The sequence below is a fragment of the Scyliorhinus canicula genome, chromosome 6 (genome assembly GCF_902713615.1).
Source record: "Scyliorhinus canicula chromosome 6, sScyCan1.1, whole genome shotgun sequence".
NCBI lineage: Eukaryota > Metazoa > Chordata > Chondrichthyes > Carcharhiniformes > Scyliorhinidae > Scyliorhinus > Scyliorhinus canicula.
This window is the reverse complement of record NC_052151.1, coordinates 149,355,811-149,375,385: the sequence shown is the minus strand read 5'-3', so window position 1 is coordinate 149,375,385 and position 19,575 is coordinate 149,355,811. Positions and strand designations below refer to the sequence as shown.

The following is a 19,575-nucleotide window of genomic DNA, read 5'->3' as shown; positions in this document are numbered from 1 at the left end:
CCATAGTTGCCACCTAAGTGGATAGAGCAGTGAAGAAAGCCTATAGTGTGTTAGCATTTATTAACAGGGGGATTGAGTTTAAGAGCCGCGAGGTTATGCTGCAACTCTACAAGACCTTGGTTAGACCACATTTGGAGTATTGTGTGCAGTTCTGGTCACCTCATTATAGGAAGGATGTGGAAGCATTAGAAAGGGTGCAAAGAGATTTACCAGGATGCTGCCTGGATTGGAGGGTAGGTCTTGTGAGGAAAGGTTGAGGGAGCTAGGACTTCTCTCATTGGAGCTGTTACAAGGGGGCATAACCATAAGGTTCATGGTGGAAGATATAGGAAGGATGTTAGAGGTAGGTTCTTTACTCAGAGAGTGGTTGGGGTGTGGAACGCACTCCCAACTATGGTAGTGGAGTCGGACTCTTTAGGAACTTTCAAGCGGTTATTGGATAGGCATATGGAGTGCACTAGAATGATTGGGAGTAGGTTGATGTGATCTTAGTTTCAGACTAGTTCGGCAAAACATCGTGGGCCGAAGGGCCTGTTCTGTGCTGCACAATTCTATGTTCTACGAGACGTCCATCCCATCTTGGGAGAAGGTCATGCCTTAGAGTGGCAGCTCTGTAATCCCAGCAGCACCAACAGTAGTCATGACAGGGACTACAAATAGTTCCCAATGCTGAGAGCCCGTACTGACAGTGATTGAGGCGCGGGTTTGACTGAAGAGGTGGGGTGCTGGTGGGGGAGGAGCAGCTTCAGGAAGCCAGGAGAGTGTTAAAGCGGGTGTAGAGGGCGGCTGTTGATCTTGGCTAGGGTACCTCCGATGGGCCCCGAGGTCCTCAAAGGAGGGTGCCCTCCCACTTGTCTTGACACCAGCCCACGCAGATAAAGCTGGAGGACACCTTGCATGATGTAGGCCTTCCCATGTCGCAGGTAAAATATCATGATGGCTGGATGAGACCGTGTGAGGTCCCAAGGGCCCGATGTCTCTTCCCCCCCCTCCCCCCGGCCCCCGCAAATCAAACTTTAGACAGGTTATGAGTTGGTTTTGGGGGGGGGGGGGGGGGGGGGGGGGGGGAGGCCAACTGCTGGACTTTACATGTCCCCTTCAAAACTGCCAGTGGGAGAAACATGAAATCCAGCCTATCATGTGTGCAGTGGGACTTAGAAATATAGAAATGTGAGTCAGCTATTCAACCTCTCGAACCTGCAATGTTCATAGAATTTACAGTGCAAAAGGGGGCCATTTGGCCCATCGGGTCTGCACCAGCCCTTGGGAAGAGCACTCTATGCCTTCACCCTATCCCAGCAACCCAGTAACCCCACCTAACCTTTTGGAAGCTGAGAGGCAATTTAGCATGGCCAACCTACCTAACCTGCACATCCTTGGACTGTGGGAGGAAACCGGAGCACCTGGAGGAAACGCATGCAGACATGGGGAGAAAGTACAAACTCCACACAGTCACCTGAGGCCGGAATTGAACTTGGGACCCTGGAGCTGTGAAGCAGCAGTGCTAATCACTGTGCCACCACGTTCTTCGAAGGTTGGGACTGAAACACAATAGCAAACCCTAGAAGACATGTGAGGTAGACTAGAGGGTGTCAGTGCTTCCTGTATCAGGGAACCCACCCATGAGCTGCTTCTTTTACTGGTTCCATGGGATTCATAAATTAAAAATAAAGCTTCAATCTACAGGGATCCAGGTTAAGATCCCAGCTTGGAGCTTCCCTCCCAGTGAGGCCTTTCTTTCAAAAGGCTGGTACACCTCACTTGAGTAGTAGGGCCCATGTGATGTGGAGGATGTGGGAATGGTCAATATAGGGAGTATCCCCTCTCCAGCCCTGCGCCCTCTGGGTTTACCTTCCAAACCCATGACCACTACTGTCTAGAAGGACAAGAGACGCAGATACGGGAAACCTTCCACTCCAAGCCACGCCCCATCCCAATTTGGAAATACAGCGCCAGTCCTTCACTATCGCTGGGTTAAAATACTGGAAATACCCTGATCACTGCTTTGTGAGTGTACCAACATCAAATAGACTGCAGCGGTTCAAGAAGGCATCACCTTCCCAAGGAAAATTAGGGATGAAAGCTGACCTAGCCAGCGACGCCCATATGCCACAAATGAATAAAAAATACCTTTCCTATATGTGATTCCACTCTTTATTGACCAAGGTTTGAACCCAATGTAACTGAATCCTGGTGAATTTTGCAGTCTCAAGTCTACGGGAACACTAAGGAACATCATTCAGATTATGCCATTACATTCTAATTTTAAAAAATGAAAATGTGAAGATTACCAATAGGCCATAGCCGCCTTCTATTTTTCAATATGCAAATCAGATGCATTTTTACAGTTCTTATAAAGTTGATTACATTTTCCCAATGGATTTGTTAACATTATTGAATTTAAAGTATTGTTTCAGTGTTTAGGATTTTTTTTTTTAAACTTTGGGTGTTACATATTCTGAATAAATAATGCATTTAATTGCTGCTTTCTTATGAGAGTATCTTTGTTTGCATAGTTACCATTGATTTTTACAAAGTTTTTGCAAAAGCTTTGTTTCAAATTCATGACCTGTGTACCAATATGCTGTCACGAGAAGGGAAGAGTTTTTGTTTCTATCCCCCTCTCAGTAATCATTTATAAAAAGATTGTCAGTAAAAGCTGACAATGCAAATAGCTGTTGGCCTCTAACCATTCGTTTAACTTTGAACTTTGACAGAGGTTTAGTGAATCATAGAACAATTTGGCACAGAAGCTAACAATCCCTTTAAGATGTTCTACTCCCCTAATCTTTCCACAATTCTGCAAATGTTTCCCCCTTCAAATATCTATCCAAATCTCTCAAAAATCGTATTAAATTTCCTTTCAGGCAGTGCATTCGAGAGCATAACAATTAGCTACATTCAAGAAATATGGCTCTGGTTCTTTTGCTATTACCCTAAATCTGGTTACTGATCCTTCTGCCAATGATAACAGTAGGTCTGATTGGAACTCTGTGGCTAGATTCAAGTTGGGGGGGGGGGGGTGAAGCATATGCTTCCCCCACCCCTCCCGTCTCCTGTTACGTGTTGACCGGCAGCTGCACCAAGAGAAACCTGCCCCACAACCATAATGTGCTGCCAGTGGGATAAACAGGCTGAAAGTGAGACTTCTACTCCTCAGTGTGAGAATGTCCCATCCTTGAGAGCTGTCGCCCAATCTGATTGGCCACACCACTTCCAGCAGCCACATCTGTTCCAGCAGCCACATCACGCATTGTAAGGCGGCCCCACGGAGTGAGATAAGTTCTGGTGGCAAATGGGGTGGGAGGAACAAAGAGGGAGCCCCCCCCCCCCCCCCAAAAGATCATAGCACCCTTTCTTCAGGCCTTTTTAGCAGTTTGCTTAAACAATGGCATGCCACTCCTCCCAGCTATAGTATGGAGTGGTTAGTGTATTATTTGGGTCAGGTGGCTTGGTACAGCTATAATTGACCCATTAATTATTTATTTAAAAAGGAAACTTTGTGGGGAAACAAATTGGGGTGGCCACCTTGTATATTTTACATGCCCTTCCCCACCCCCAGCAAAATCCCATCTAACCTGGGGAACCATAACTATCGCTGTGTGAAGTGGGTAGGTTTGAAATTAATTTTAAAAATGTCCAGTATCTTTGATTTTATCAAATCCCGTTATGATTTTGAATATATCCCCCAAGAAAAACAATAAGCTCTTTGGTCTCTCTACATAAATGAAGCCTCTGATCCCAGACACCATTTTTGTAAATCTCCTCCAGAGACTGTCTTCCTAAAGTGTGATGCCCAGGATTGGGCACAAAATCCAGTTATTTATAAAGGTTTACCATAAATCCTTGCTTTTATAGTCTCTACCTCTGTTTATAATTCACAGGACCCCATGTTTCTTTAAAAAAAACCAGCCTTCTCATCTTGTCCTGCCGCCTTCAAAGGATTATGTGTCACTTCCAGGACTCTGTTCCTACACCTGACTTAAAATTGCACCATTGCTTCTCCTAATTTTTCCTACCAAAGTGCGTCATTCACATGCCTCTGTGTAAAATTGCATCTGCCAGGTGTCGTCCCATTTCACCAATCGCTCTGTGTCCTCCTGATGTGGGTTACTGTCCTCTTCACTTTTTACTGCATTTCTGTCTTTCATGCCATCGTCAGACTTTGAAATTATGCCCTTATACCCAAGCCCAGGTCATTATTCTGATCACAAAACATTAGTGAACCAAATACTAACTCCTGGTGACAATAACACTGTATACTTCCTGCCAGTCTGTAAAACTCAAACACTACTTTTGCTTTATGCTCCTTGGCCAATGTTGTATCTACACTGCCAATTCCCATTTACATTTTTTGCATATATGTGCTACTTTATCTGCACATCTTCTGAAAATCTATATATAAAATCAACTGCACTGTCTTTATCAACCCTCTCCCTTCATCAAAGAAATCAATCAAATTAGTTGAACATGATTTAACTTTAACAAATCTGTGCTGACTATCATTTATTAATCCATATTTTTCCAAGTCACAATTAATTTATCTCAGATTATTATCCCTCAAGGTTTCCCCACCACCAATGATTGACATCTGGCTTGTAGTTGCCTGGTTTATCTCTGCCCCCTTTGGGACTAATGTGTGATGTCGCAGAGCGAGTTGTGGTGGGATTCGTGTGTGAGGTGGCAAGGAGAGTTTTGTGGGATTTTAGGATGAATGTATGGGGTGGCAGGGAGAGTTGTGGGGTGAGGGAAGCTGTAGGGCTGGGGAGCTATAGGACTGATGATAGGGGCGGTGGGAAGAGTTGTGGGGGTAGGGTATTTTGGGACTGATGAGTGGGGTAGTAAGAATTGTGGTGGTGGAGGTTTGGGACTGATGTGTCAGGTAGCGGAGAGAGTTGTGGGTATTTTGGGACGGATATTTGGGGCGATGGGGAGAGTTGCGGGTGGGGGAAGAGAGAGAGAGCAAAGGAAAAGTATAGAATGAAACCTAGTTAGCATCAGCATGCACCATGTCAAACGATTAATGGATAATTTCAATGGCAATTAATTTTCTTCTAAGATCTATTCTTTCACTAATTTAAATGTTTAATTTAAATGATTTCTCACCATGTTTGCCATCAGTTACTTAGAGTTGGTTCTGCTTATGTGTGTTTCGATCTAAGCATCGTAAAGAAGTTGGCACAGTACACAGCAGATATTATGGAGGATTCCAAGGATAAAGCTCAAGAAAACCTATTAGCTAATGGAGGTGGGTTTTTATAAAATATGCTGTAGTATACACCCATCAAAGGTGAAAGTTACTCAATAAGATGCTGCAGCTTTGAAAGATGAGTGATGTACATTGTTCAAAAAATGCAATACTTTTACAATTTTAGAGTTCCCTGCCATAAAATTGGTGAGTATATTTGTATTCTATTAAACTCTTACATTTAAAATAATCATGTTTTCCAGTCCCAACTCTTATTGCTACTGCATAACTTTCCAGTCATGATCTCATTGAATGGGTGGACCAGATGCAATGGCCGGGTGGCCTACATCTGCTCCTAAGATCATAGAATTTACAGTGCAGAAGGAGGCCATTCGGCCCATCGAGTCTGCACCGGCTCCTGGAAAGAGCAACCTACCTAAGGTTAACACCTCCACCCTATCCCCATAACCCAGTAACCCCACCCAACACTAAGGGCAATCTAGCATGGCCAAGACACCTAACCTGCACATCTTTGGTCTGTGGGAGGAAACCGGAGCACCCGGAGGAAACCCATGCACACACGGGGAGGATGTGCAGACTCCGCACAGACAGTGACCCAAGCCGGAATTGAACCTGCACCCTGGAGCTGTGAAGCGATTGTGCTATCCACAATGCTACCGTGCTGCCCCAAAGTCTTCTAGTCTTATAGTCTCATGGTCAACCAGTATACAGTTTGTTTTTGTAAGGTCTCACCCAGTAATAATACCCATAACAGTAATAATACCCATATACAAAATTCTTGTTTAATACCATCTTACAGTTGGTAGTGGCATCATTATGGTACCTGACTCTGTGATAAGTGCACAGAGCGGACACTTCTACTGGAGGAACGCTTTTAACTGTTATGCAAATTTAATATTTAAGCAGTGCTTGAACATTAGTAGCCGGATTCATTCTTACTATTCCTATACATTATACAGTGCAGATAACTATTGGTTATTAACTAAATATTACTTGGTAACAAGAAATGGTTTTAGGACATTGTATGTTATATCTAATTTGGCAATTAAAAATTGGACCCATTGAATAATTTTGTCTCAATTATACTGGCCAGATTACTTGGAGAATCAGGGCCGGGATTCTCCCCTACCCGGCAGAGCGGGGGGGTCCTGGCGTGTAGGAGTGGTGTGAACCACTCCGGTGTCGGGCCGCCCCAAAGGTGCGGAATTCTCCGTACCTTTAGGGGCCAAGCCCTCACATTGAGGAGCCAGGCCCGCGCCGGAGTGGTTCCCGATCCGCCGGCTGGTGTGAACGGCCTTTGGCGCCACGCCAGCCGGGGCCGAAAGGACTTTGCGGCCGGCATACGTCCGCACATACGCCAGGGCGTCAACGGCTGCTGACGTCATACCGGCGCATGCGCAGGGGAGGGGGTCTCTTCCGCCTCCGCCATGGTGAAGACCATGGCAAAGGCGGAAGAAAAAGAGTGCCCCCACGGCATAGGCCCGCCTGCCGATCGGTGGGCCTCGATCGCGGGCCAGGCCACCGTGGGGACACCCCCCGGGGTCAGAGCGCCCCAAGCCCCGCTCCCGCCGAATCTCGGGGGTGGAGAATTCGGGACACGGCGGGGGCAGGATTGACGCCGGCCCCGGGCGATTCTCCGACCCGGCAGGGTGTCGGAGAATCCCGCCCCAGATCTCTTAAAATTTAGAGCTTCACTATTAATGTGCAACCACTTGTGCACTGTGACACTTACTGAATTTGTGCCTGAAAATCTGTCGTGCTGCTTTGAGTTTTTCTCACTTTGGCTAGTCACACATTGTTTGCATGGAAAAACAAGCACATGGGTGTGCCATGCCTGTTCATGTGGGTTCAGGACCATGCAAGATCCATAGTGGAACCTTACTATTATGTGCCAAGCGTGCAATAAGCAATACCTGCTATGTTTATTTTCAGTGTAGAAACATAGAAATAGGAGCAGGAGTGGGGCATTCAGCCCTTTGAGCCTGCTGCACCATTCAATGTGATCATGGCTGATTCTCTATCTCAATGCCACACTCCAGTGCTCTCCTCAGACCCCTTGTCTAGAAATCTATTTCCTTCTTAAATATATTCAGTGACTTATCCAACCCTGTCTTCTGTGGTAGAAATTCCACAGGTTCATCACCCTCTGAGTGAAGGCGTTTCCCCTCATCTGAGTCTAACTGGCCTACCCTGCATCCTGAGACTGTGACCCCTTGTTCTGGATCCCTCCCCCAGCCCACCTAGCCATAGGAAACATCATCTCCGAATCCAGTCTGTGCAGGCCTGTCAGAATTTAATGTACTTCAATGAGATCCATTCTCATGCTTCTAAACTCCAGTGAATACAGGCCCAGTCAATCCAATCTCCCCTCATACACCAATCTTGCAATCCCAAGTATCGGTCTGGTGAAACTTTGCTGCATTCTGTCTATGGCAAGTGTGTCGTTTCTTAGATAAGGAGACCAAAACAGCATGCAATACACCAGGTGTGCTCTCACCAAGGTCCTGTACAACTGCAGTAAGACGTCTTTGCTCCTGTACTCAAGTCCTCGTATAGTAAATGAAGGCCAAAATACCATTTGCCTCCTTAACTGCTTGTTGCACCTGCATACTTGCTTTCAGTGAAGGTGCACTAGGGCACTGAGGTCCTTTTATACGTCAATATTTCTCAGTCTATCACCATTTAAATAATACTCTGACATTCTGTTCTCCGACCAAAGTAGATCACTTCACATTCACCTGAGTATCTATGTGTGGGTGATGAATCGCGCATGAATATATTAATGAAGGAACACAGGAGACAAAGGGTTGAACTGCAGATGGGCAGTCAGCTGACAGTTGTAGTTATAATGATGGGGAGACTGTTGGTGTGTTGGGAGGGAAAGGATCGTTCAGGTGAAGTTTTTGTGTCAGTTCTGCACAAACTCTGCTGCAGCTAGGCTGCACCCCTTGATGTAAAGGTTGAGGTCTATGATGACCTTGACAACCCCAGGAAGAATGGCCCATGCTTTGGTTTAGGGCTGCGGTTATGGTTGCAGAAGACGATGTAGCTCAGTGACAGCTTTCTGGGTGAAGTAAAATATTCAGGTCCCAGTTGTGGTGACTTTGCAACCATGGCGGGATTCTCCAATAATGAGGCTACGCCCCCACCGCTGCGAATAAACATGCGCGAATCACTTCGCGCATCACTTCCTGAAGAAAGTCCGGAGTGATTTACTTGCTTGGAAGGGGCTAGCAGGGCCCTGGAGTGCTCCTCGCAGCTCCAGCTGTCTATACGGGCGCAACATGGCCGACCCTCACCAAGAAGGTAGCCCCCCCAGATCGCACGTGCCCGCGGATCAATGGCTCCTGATCGATAGCCTTGTCGTCCTGGAGGCCCCCCTCCCCCCAGTGAATGATCCCCCCCCCAACCAGGGCGGCCGCGGACTGAATCCGCAGCTACCACGCCGAGTACCCACCGGGTGGAACCACGCTAACGGGAACTCGGACAGCTGCACTTGGAGAAACGCCATTGGGGCCTCTTTCTTTCTTTTTTTTTCCTTCATAAATTTAGAGTACCCAATTAATTTTACCAATTAAGGGGCAATTTAGCGTGGCCAATCCACCTAGCCTGCACATCTTTGGGTTGTGGGGGCGAAACCCATGCAAACATGGGGAGAATTTTCAAACTCCACACGTACAGTGACCCAGAGCCGGGATCAAACCTGGGACCTCGGCGCGTGAGGCAGCAGAGCTAACCCACTGCGCCATCGTGCTGCCAGTGGGGGCCTCTTTCAATGGCCTCCGACCGGCACCACATCGACCGCACGTGCCCGTTTGGTGGCAATTCACCGGGGACTGGAGAATCGTGGGAGGGGTGTCAGACCCGATCTCGAGTTCGACACCCATTCTCCGCCCCCCGCCGAGCGCGATTTAGACGCGGAGGCTCGGAGAATCCTGCCCCACATCTCTGTAATGGCTATCAACTCAGTCATTCATCTCGATTTGTGCTATATATTCATCCATATTATTACTGCATACATTCTGATAAAGAGCATTTAATTCTGGCTTCATACAATTTTTCCCTACTCTGACCTTATTTGCTGGTGCACTTGTACACTCTGTCCCTTCCTGTCACACAGCAATTATCATTAATTCTATTGCTAGCCTGCAATATTGCCTTGTCTGTTCTCTTTAACTTTCCAGATCTGCCCTCACCTGACCCTTAGCCACACCCCTCATCCCCTAACACCCCACTATTTAGCTTAAGGCCCTCTCTACAACCTTATATGAATTGCGAGTCCACTGGTCCCAGTTGAAGGCCATCCCAATGGTATAGTTTTCTCTTTCCCCAATACTGATACCAGTGCCCCATGAATCAAAGCGCATTCTTCCCATATCAATCTCTTTGGATGCATTTGAATCTCTGATTTTATTTACACTATGTCAATTTACTCACGGCTCAGGTAGGAACCCAGAAATTGTTGCCTTCTTGATTCTGGTTTTAAGTTATCCCCAAGTTGCACAAACTCCATTAGCAGAACCTCTTTCTTAGCTATTTTCCTACCTATTTTGTTGGTACCACGTGGACCACAACAACTGAATCCTTCCCTTCCAAGTTCCTAGTCAGCCCCAAGGAGATGCCATATGGCAACGGCCAGACAATACAGCCTTCGGAACTCATACTCTTGGTTGAAGAGAATGGTATCTATCACCATAACTTTCTATCCCCTACTACATTTTGTTTTGTTCGTTCATGGTATGTGGGCGTCGCAGGCTGGGCCAGCATTTATTGTCCATCCCCAATTGCTCTTGAGGCAATTTTACGACAATCAACAATAGTTTCATGGTCATCATTAGACTTTTAATTCCAGAATTTTATCGAACCCAAATTTCACCCATCTGCAGTGGCAGGATTTGAACCTGGGACTTCGACAGTGCTACTTCTGGAACTCCATACCTACATCACTAACAGTCACACCTCCTGTTCCTGATCATGGGTCAAATCAAAAGACCCTTTCCTAAGAGGTGTGACTGCCTCCTGGAACAAAGTATACAGGTAACTTTCCCACCCCCTGAAACATCCAGATGAGCTCAGATTCCAGCTCATCAACTCAGAGTTTAAGTTCCTCAGGTTGTAGATACTTAGTGCAAATGCAGTTTCTGTGGATCACACAGGTATTCACCAACTCCCCAACTCCCATTTATTTAACATATCTTCACACCCACACTTCTTTTATGCCCTATGGGGAATAGTGGGTGGGATTCTCTGATCCTGAGGCGAGGTGTTGACGCCGTCGGAAACGCCGTCGCGTTACTTGACGGCATCAACACAGCCTCAGGATCAGCAATTCTGGCCCCTACAGGGGTCCAGCATGGCACTGGAGCGGTTCACGCCGCTCCAGCTGCTGATACCGGCGTCAACTGGGCACCGCGGGATCCGCGCATGCGCAGTGGCACCAACATGCACATGCGCAGTGGCTTCCTTCAAAGCACCGGCCCAGACGCAACATGGCACAGGGCTACAGGGGCCGGCACAGAAGAAAGGAGGCCCCCAGCCAGAGAGGCCAGCCCGCCGATCGATGGGCCCCGATCGCGGCCCCCCACCCACCCCACAGGCTGCCCATCCTGGGCCGAGAATCAGTGGGCTGGCCGCGTAGAGCAGCCCCCGACCGGTGCCACGCCAATGCAATGGCACCGATTCTCCACTCTGCAGCAAATCGCATGCCAGCATCAGGGCAGCATGGCGCGATTCGTGCCAGTCGCAGAGATTCTCCGGCCCGGCCCCAGGCTGAGAGAATCCCACTAAGTGTGTTTAGTGGAGGGGATGGAGCATTGGACTCAAACCCTAAGAGGGAAAGGGTGGAGAGCAAGCGGTACAAGAGATGGGTTGGACATAGTTAAGAGCCATGTCAGCCATGGAGGGTGGGAAACCACAATTAAGGAGGATGAAGACATGTCAGCAGCACCGTTTTGGAAAGTGGCATCTTTGGAACAGATGCAACGGGGTTAAAGGATCCTGGAGAATGGGATGGAGTCTTTACAGGATGTGTGGTGTGAAGAGCTGTAGTTAAGGTAGCTGTGGGAGGCATTGGGTTTGTAATGGATATTGGTGGAAAGACTATCCCCAGAAATTGAAATAAAAAAAGGTCAGGGAAGGGAAGTGTCAGAGATGTGTCAGAGATGGACCATGTGAAGGTGATAGAGGGGTAGAAATTGGAAGCAAAGTTAATAAATGTTTCCAGGTCCAGCCAGGAACATGAAGCAAAATAGTCATCAATGTCCCGAGAAAAGAGTTGCAGGATGAGACCGGAGTAGGACTGGAACAAGGAATGTTCCACATACCCCATAAAGAGACAGGCAAAACTGGAGCCCATGCAGGTACCCAGAGCCACACCTTTGATTTGGAGGAAATGAGACATATCAAAGGAGAAATTGTTCAGTGAGAGGACTATATTATTAGTTTTAAAAATATCACTCATTGATTATCTGTAGTTATATCAAATGATTGAGCTAGTTAAGCTATAAATTCAATACAATACTTATTACTCCCAGTACCAAATTAAATTGCCTGTTTGGAGAGAAAAAATTAAAACTCACCTAATTGATGCTTTTGGGCTCTCACATCCCACAACTATTCCAAGGTTCCCTCTCTCTGCCCACTCCATTTATGTAAAAGATCAGAACAGACCCTTCTCCCTTAGTGCGTGTCCTTGAGCATAAACATTGGATTTTGATTTTTTTCCCAGAATGACAATCTGGACACATGGATACAGTGATCAGGTTACGATGGATTAGATCAATAAGAGCCACATAGCTTGGTCACGTTGTTCATGTGATCAGGAAAACTTCAATCTTTGAAGCAAAACAAAATTTACTATGAACATTTGATTTTTCATCTGGAACCTTTACAAACTTTGTTAGGCAGACTAACTAGCATTTCTGTGACTGTCGATCGGTGCTATTAACAAAGTTAGAGTTGTGAGGATACTTCAGTCCTCTTTTAGCTGTGAAATGTGAGAGTTTGTGTATGAGTACCTTATGTGGTAGTATGACTAGGGGTATTACGGTACCTGGGGGTGTGAGCTGCCATTGGTGCAGAGGGCTCGCTGCACATTGGCCCAAGTATCGTGTCCCCTGTATTCGTATTGGTCAAGAGGAAGGTAGCTCCGCCTACGAGGTGGGGTATAAGAACCCGTGTTCCCCAGCAGCCAGGTCATTTCTGTACTCCTGCTGCTGGGCACACTTCTTGCTGATTAAAGCCTTCGCTTCGGACTATTCCTTCGTTTCGTGTCCATTGATTGTGCATCAATTTAATCAGCAAGATTTTTAAAGAATGGAGCTCCGCATCCAGCCGGACTCAGCGACTCAGCCCCCGTGCAGCGAATGCAACAGCCACATTTAAGCACTGGCTGGCTTGTTTCAACAGCTACCTTAGTACGGCGGAAAACGTCCCGACGAAGGAGCAGAAACTGCACATCCTCCACTTGTGCGTCGGCACCGCCATATGCACGCTCATCGAGGACACGACAGACTACGATGCGGCTATGGACCTGCTCAAAGGACACTTCATACGGCCGGTTAATCAAGTCTACACTCGGCACTTACTAGCCACAAGGCAACAGATCCCCAGCGAGTCACTTGACGAATTTTACCGTGCCCTCCTTGTGCTGGGGAGGAACTGTGGCTGCCCACAGGTATCTGCTGCTGAGCACACTGAACTCCTAATCTGAGTCACCTTCGTTGCAGGCATGCAGTCCTCGCAGATCCGCCAGAGACTGTTAGAAAGAGAAACCTTAAGCAACATGGAGGCACGGGCCCTTGCTACCTCCCTAGATGTCGCAAACCGAAATGCACGCTCGTACGCCCCCGACTGCGCGGCGGCCCCCTGGGCAGCATGGAATTCAGCATCTACCTCCCCCACGGATTCAGACTTCCCCAGGCCTGTGCCGTAGGGCGCCCCGAATAACCCGCGGGGCCCCGCTGCTATTTTTGCGGCCAGACGAAGCACCCCCGACAACGTTGCCCAGCCCGTTCCGCAACCTGCAAGGTCTGCGGGAAGAAAGGCCACTTTGCCAGGCAAAGGCAGTCGCTGCGGTCCCAGGCAGCGATCGCGGGACTCCCCCTTCTCTATCTTCAGGGGCCCCATGTGGCCCACGGACCTCGCTGCCCCCATCCCCCAACTCCACATGCGATCCCCGGGCGCCGCCATTTTACGCCCCCGATGCCACGTGCGACCCCCGGGCGCCACCATTTTGGACCCCCGACTCCACGTGCGGGGAACGGGCGCCGCCATTTTGTTCACAACCCACCATGTGCGGCCGACGGGCGCCGCCATCTTGGAACAGCACCGAGGACCCCGCGGGTGACTACTCCCTGCCTGATGAAGACTCCGACTATCTGCCATGACTCGCTTCAGTCACTCTGGACCAGTCTCGACCCCACACCCTCTCTACGGCAACAACAAAGATTTTACTCAACGGCCATGAGACGAACTGCCTGCTGGACTCCGGGACCACCCCACCACAGTAAGACGCTGCGCTCTCCCTGTCTACCCGGTTAAGCAAAATATCGCCCTGGCCTCCGACTCTCATTCAGTACAGATCACGGGGTGTTGCATAGCGGACCTCACGGTCCAGGGGAGGGAGTTTAAAAATTATAGGCTATACGTCCTCCCTCACCTCTGCACGGCAGCACTCCTGGGGTTAGACTTCCAGTGTAACCTCCAGAGCCTAACATTTAAATTAGGCGGCCCCATACCCCCCTCACTGTCTGCAGCCTTGCGACCCTCAAGGTCGATCCCCCGTCCTTGTTTGCAAACCTCACCCGGATTGCAAGCCTGTCGCCACCAGGAGCAGACGGTACAGTGCCCAGGACCGGACCTCCATCAGGTCCGAAGTCCAACGGCTTCTGAAGGAAGGGGTCATCGAGGCTAGCAACAGCCCCTGGTGAGCACAAGTGCTGGTGGTAAAGACCGAAGAGAAGAATAGGATGGTCATAGACTACAGTCAGACCATCAACAGGTTTACGCAGCTGGATGCGTACCCTCTCCCCCGTATATCCGACCTGGTCAACAGGATCACGCAGTACAAGGTCTTTTCCACGGTGGACCTCAAGTCCGCCTACCACCAGCTCCCCATCCGCACAAGCGATCGCAAGTATACTGCGTTCGAAGCGGCCGGGCAGCTCTACCACTTTTTAAGGGTTCCCTTCGGTGTCACAAATGGGGTCTCGGTCTTCCAAAGGGAAATGGACCGAATGGTCCACCAACACGGTTTACGGGCAAACTTCCCGTATCTCGATAATGTCACCGTCTGCAGCCACGATCAGCAGGACCACGACACCAATCTCCGCAAATTCCTCCGAACCGCGAAGCTCCTGAATCTGACCTACAACAAGGACAAATGCGTGTTTAGCACCGACCGCCTAGCCATCCTCGTCTACATAGTGCATAATGGAGTGATAGGCCCCAACCCGGAATGCATGCACCCCCTGATGGAGCTCCCCCTCCCCCACTGCCCCAAAGCCCTCAAACACTGCCTTGGTTTTTTCTCATATTACACCCAGTGGGTCCCCAATTACGCCAACAAAACCCGTCCCTTCATCCAATCAGCCACGTTCCCTCTGTCGATGGAAGCCCGCCAGGCCTTCAGCCACATCAAAGCGGATATCGCAAAGGCCACGATGCGCGCTATCGACGAGTCCCTCCCCTTCCAGGTCAAGAGCGACGCGTCCGATGTAGCTCTGGCAGACACCCTCAACCAAGCGGGCAGACCCGTGGCCTTCTTCTCCCGTACCCTCCATACTTCCGAAATCCGCCACTCCTCGGTCGAGAAGGAAGCACAGGCCATAATAGAAGCTGTGCGCCTCTGGAGGCACTATCTGGCCGGCAGGAGGTTCACCCTCCTCACAGACCAACGGTCAGTGGCCTTCATGTTTGACAACGCACAGAGGGGCAAGATAAAGAACGACAAGATCTTGCGGTGGAGGATCAAACTGTCCACCTACAACTACGACACCTTGTATCGTCCTGGGAAGCTGAACGAGCCTCCCAACGCCCTGTCCCGCGGCACCTGTGCCAACGCACAAGTGGACCGCCTTCGAACCCTCCACGCGGACCTCTGCCACCCGGGGGTCACCCGCTTTTTTCACTTTGTCAAGACCCGCAACCTGCCCTACTCTATCGAGGAGGTCAGGACAGTGACCAGGGAATGCCACATCTGCGCGGAGTGCAAGCCGCACTTCTACCGCCCCGAAAAAGCACATCTGATTAAGGCACCCCGCCCCTTTGAGCGCCTCAGCATGGACTTCAAAGGTCCCCTCCCCTCTACCAACTGCAACACGTACTTCCTCAACGTGATTGACGAGTACTCCCACTTCCCGTTTGCCATCCCCTGCCCCGACATGACCACATCATTAAAGCCCTTCACACCATTTTCTCCCTGTTCGGATTCCCCGCGTACATTCATAGCGATAGGGGGTCCTCCTTTATGAATGACGAACTGCCTCAATTCCTGCTCAGCAAGGGCATTGCCTCCAGCAGGACGACCAGTTATAACCCCCGGCGTAACGGACAGGTCGAGAGGGAGAACGGTACGGTCTGGAAGACCGTCCTGCTGGCCCTACGGTCCAGAAATCTCCCAGTCTCCCGCTGGCAAGAGGTCCTCCCAGACGCCCTCCACTCAATCCGGTCACTACTTTGGACATCCACTAACGAAGCGCCTCAGGAACGCCTTCTTGTTTTCCCCAGGAAGCCTTCCTCAGGGACCCCACTGCCGGCCTGGCTGGCTACCCCCGGGCCCATCCTGCTCCGGAAACACATGCGGGTGCACAAGTCGGATCCGTTGGTTGAGAGGGTCCAGCTGCTCCATGCGAACCCGCAGTACGCGTATGTGGAGTATCCCGACGGTCGACAGGGCACGGTCTCCCTACGGGACCTGGCACCCGCCGGATTCCCGCCATCGCTCCCGGCGCCAGGCCCCCCAACCAACCCCCAACCGCAACTGCTCCCAGCAGGCGCTCCCCTCCCCAGCCCGCCAACACCCTTACCCGCGCCACCTAGAGGACCGGACGCCCCTTCCCCGGCCCAGCCCGCGCCAGCTCTGACTAGGGGTACGGACGCAGCCACAAGGACCGGATCATCGCTCCCAGTGTCATGGACGCCCGCATCTCCAACGTCTCCAGCGAAGCTACGCAGGTCTCAGAGGACGTCCAAGGCCCCCGATCGGCTGATCGTGTCTATGTGAACTGTTAATGGACCTCGTTGCTTGTTCTCTCGTTTTTTTCCCCCCTCAAATCTGTATATAGTTACCGTGTTCTGACACCCTGTACATAGTTTCGGGCCAGTGGGCAGCCACCGTTGGAGAGGTTTGATCCAACATCAGTAGTCATACTACCAGTCTCTTACCCACTCGCACGGGACACCCCCCCCCCCGCACGTCCTTATTCCTTGCACACACGCCCCCCCCACCTCCCCCCCGGTTCCTTTCTCAACAAGGGGTGAATGTGGTAGTATGACTAGGGGTATTATGGTACCTGGGGTATAAGCTGCCATTAGTGCAGAGAGCTTGCTGCCCATTGGCCCAAGTATCGTGTCCTCTGTATTCTTATTGATCGAGAGGAAGGTAGCTCCGCCTACGAGGCGGGGTATAAGAACCCGTGTTCCCCAACAGCCAGGTCATTTCTGTACTCCTGCTTCTGGGCACACTTCTTGCTGATTAAAGCCTTCACTTCGGACTATTCCTTCGTTTCGTGTCCATTGATTGTGCATCACCTTAGTAATGCTAAGTACAAATTTTTAACAAAATAAATTGATCGAATAATATTATGGTCATGCTGCATTGCAATGTGTCAGTCATACAGTGCTACCAATCAGTATTGTTGTGGCAAACAATGATGGAAGGGGCTGACATTTAAAATTCAAATGCTTTGAACTTTTTCTTACAAGCTTGTCATTTTACAGTTATTGTCCTGAACGTATCTAATCAAACAATTCTGAAACAGATTTATAATATTCTTTACTCGTGTCAGAAGTAAGCTTACATTACCACTGCAATTACGTTACTGTGAAAATCTCCTGGTCGTCACACTCCGGCGCTTGTTCGGCTGCACTGAGGGATCATTCAGAATGTCCAACCTAACAAACACATCTTTCGGGACTTGTGGGAGGAAATGTAGCACTGTGAGGAATGCCATGTGGACAAGGGGAGTACGTGCAGACTCCGCACAGCGACCCAAGCCGGGAATCGAACCTGGGTCCCCGGCGCTGTGAAGTAACAATGCTAACCACTATGTTACCGTGCCGCCTCAATTATTTCTTTCAGTCTCCTTTTCCATTATTAATGATAAAAAGTATACATTAAAGAATTGTGTTCTGCTGATGTGACATCATAAATAATCCAGATGTATTTCGGAGTTATTGCCCCCTCACTTCCCCCATCCCTTGACTTTTATGAGGTAGAAATAGGGATCCGTATTCATAATGATCTAGTTGGATTTTGAGTGAATAGTCAGAAAGAAATAGAACAGGACAGACCACCCAGCATCTACTTAGGCTCCCAAAATGACAACGACATACCCTGCTTTGTCGATCCTGCAAAGTCCTCCTTATTAACATCTGGGGACCATTTCTCTCTAATCACAGAATCACAGAATCCCTACAGTGCAGAAGGAGGCCATTTTGCCCATCGAATCGACACCGACCCTTTGAAAGGGGCTGGTTCAGCTCACCAGGCTAAATCGCTGGCTTTTAAAGCAGACCAAGCAGGCCAGCAGCACGGTTCGATTCCTGTACCAGCCTCCCCGGACAGGCGCCGGAATGTGGCGACTAAGGGCTTTTCACAGTAACTTCATTGAAGCCTACTCGTGACAATAAGCGATTTTCATTTTTTCATTTTTTTCAAGAGCACCCTATATGGGCCCACTCCCCACCCTATCCCTGCAACCCCATAACCTCACCCAACCTTTGGACACATAGGGGCAATTTAGATGGCTAATCCACCTAACCTGTACATCTTTGTCCCTGGAGGAAACAGGAGCACCCGGAGGAAAATCTCGCAGCCACGGGGTGAACGTACAAACTCCACACAGACAGCCACCGAGGTGGGATTTGAACCCGGGTCGCTGGCACTGTGAGGCAGCAGTGCTGTGCCACTCCAATAAGCCAAGGGATGGGAACTGAGGGGGTAATGATTCAAAGATTATTCTGGATTATTTGTACTGTCACTTTATCTGAATACAATCCTTTAATTTGTATTTTTATCATTAATAATGGAAAAGAAATGTGAAAAAATACTCCTAAATACAATAAAATTTGGAGACCTGTCCCAAAGGCTAGTCGAGAAATAGTCTGATATAGTCAGACTCACTGAATTAGCCAATGTCCCAGACACCATCCCCAAATGTGTCCTACCCCAGTAAAGGACAGACCCACCAGAGGTGGCGACACAGTGTTTTTCAGTGATCAGGGCGTTGCCCTGCAGACCTCATGAAGTCTCATGGTATCAGGTCAAACATGGGAAAGGAAACCTCCAGCTGATTGCCACCTACCACCCTCATCAGCTAATGAAGCAGTAGTCTTCCATGTTGAAATGAAATGAAATGAAAATCGCTTATTGTCACGAGTAGGCTTCAATGAAGTTACTGTGAAAAGCCCCTAGTCGCCACATTCCGGCGCCTGTCCGGGGAGGCTGGTACGGGAATCGAACCGATCTGCTGGCCTGCTTGGTCTGCTTTAAAAGCCAGCGATTTAGCTCAGTGAGCTAAACCAGCCCCTCCGGAACACCTCCGGAAGAAGCACCGAGGGTGACAAGAGCACAAAATGTACTCTGGATGGGAGACTTTAATTTCTATCACCAAGAGGGGCTTAGTAGCACCACCACTGGCTGAGTCCTGAAGGACTTACATGTGAGACTGGGTCTGGGACAGGCGGTGAGGGAACCAGCAAGAGGAAAAAACCTACTCGGCTTTGTTCTACCAATCTACCTGTTACAGGTGCACCAGTCTATTAGAGTATTTGTAGGAGGGTGCACTGCAAAGTCATTGTGGAGATGAAGTACCATCAAACTTGGTTTTATAATGCTATTGTGAAGCACCTTGGAATGTTTCATTCATTTAAAAGCAATATATACATTTCAGTTTTTGTTGTGCACATTGAGGATACCCTTCATCATGTTGTGTGGCACAACCGTACTAAATGGGATAGATTCAGAACTGGCCTAACAACTCAAAACTGGCCATCCAACAGACGTTGTGGGTGGCAAAATTGTATTCAATCTCAATCTGTAGCCTGGTGGCCTGGCATGATTTTGAACACCTCTATCACATTTCCTTGTAACTTTCTCTCCAAGGAGAACAGTTCTAACTTCTCCAATCTACCTAAATATTAGA

The 19,575-nt window shown here is 49.1% G+C and overlaps 1 protein-coding gene across 2 annotated transcripts in view; it reads left to right on the top strand.

Moving 5' to 3' along the window:
- The window catches only part of LOC119967561 (V-type proton ATPase subunit C 1-A-like), a 144,618-nt gene that overhangs the window by 7,267 nt on the left and 117,776 nt on the right, over nucleotides 1–19,575 (top strand). For both annotated transcript variants that reach the window (XM_038800259.1, XM_038800260.1), the window contains exon 4: nucleotides 5,163–5,248. In XM_038800259.1, the coding sequence (XP_038656187.1) occupies nucleotides 5,163–5,248 (86 nt within the window). The remainder of the gene's footprint in view (nucleotides 1–5,162; nucleotides 5,249–19,575) is intronic.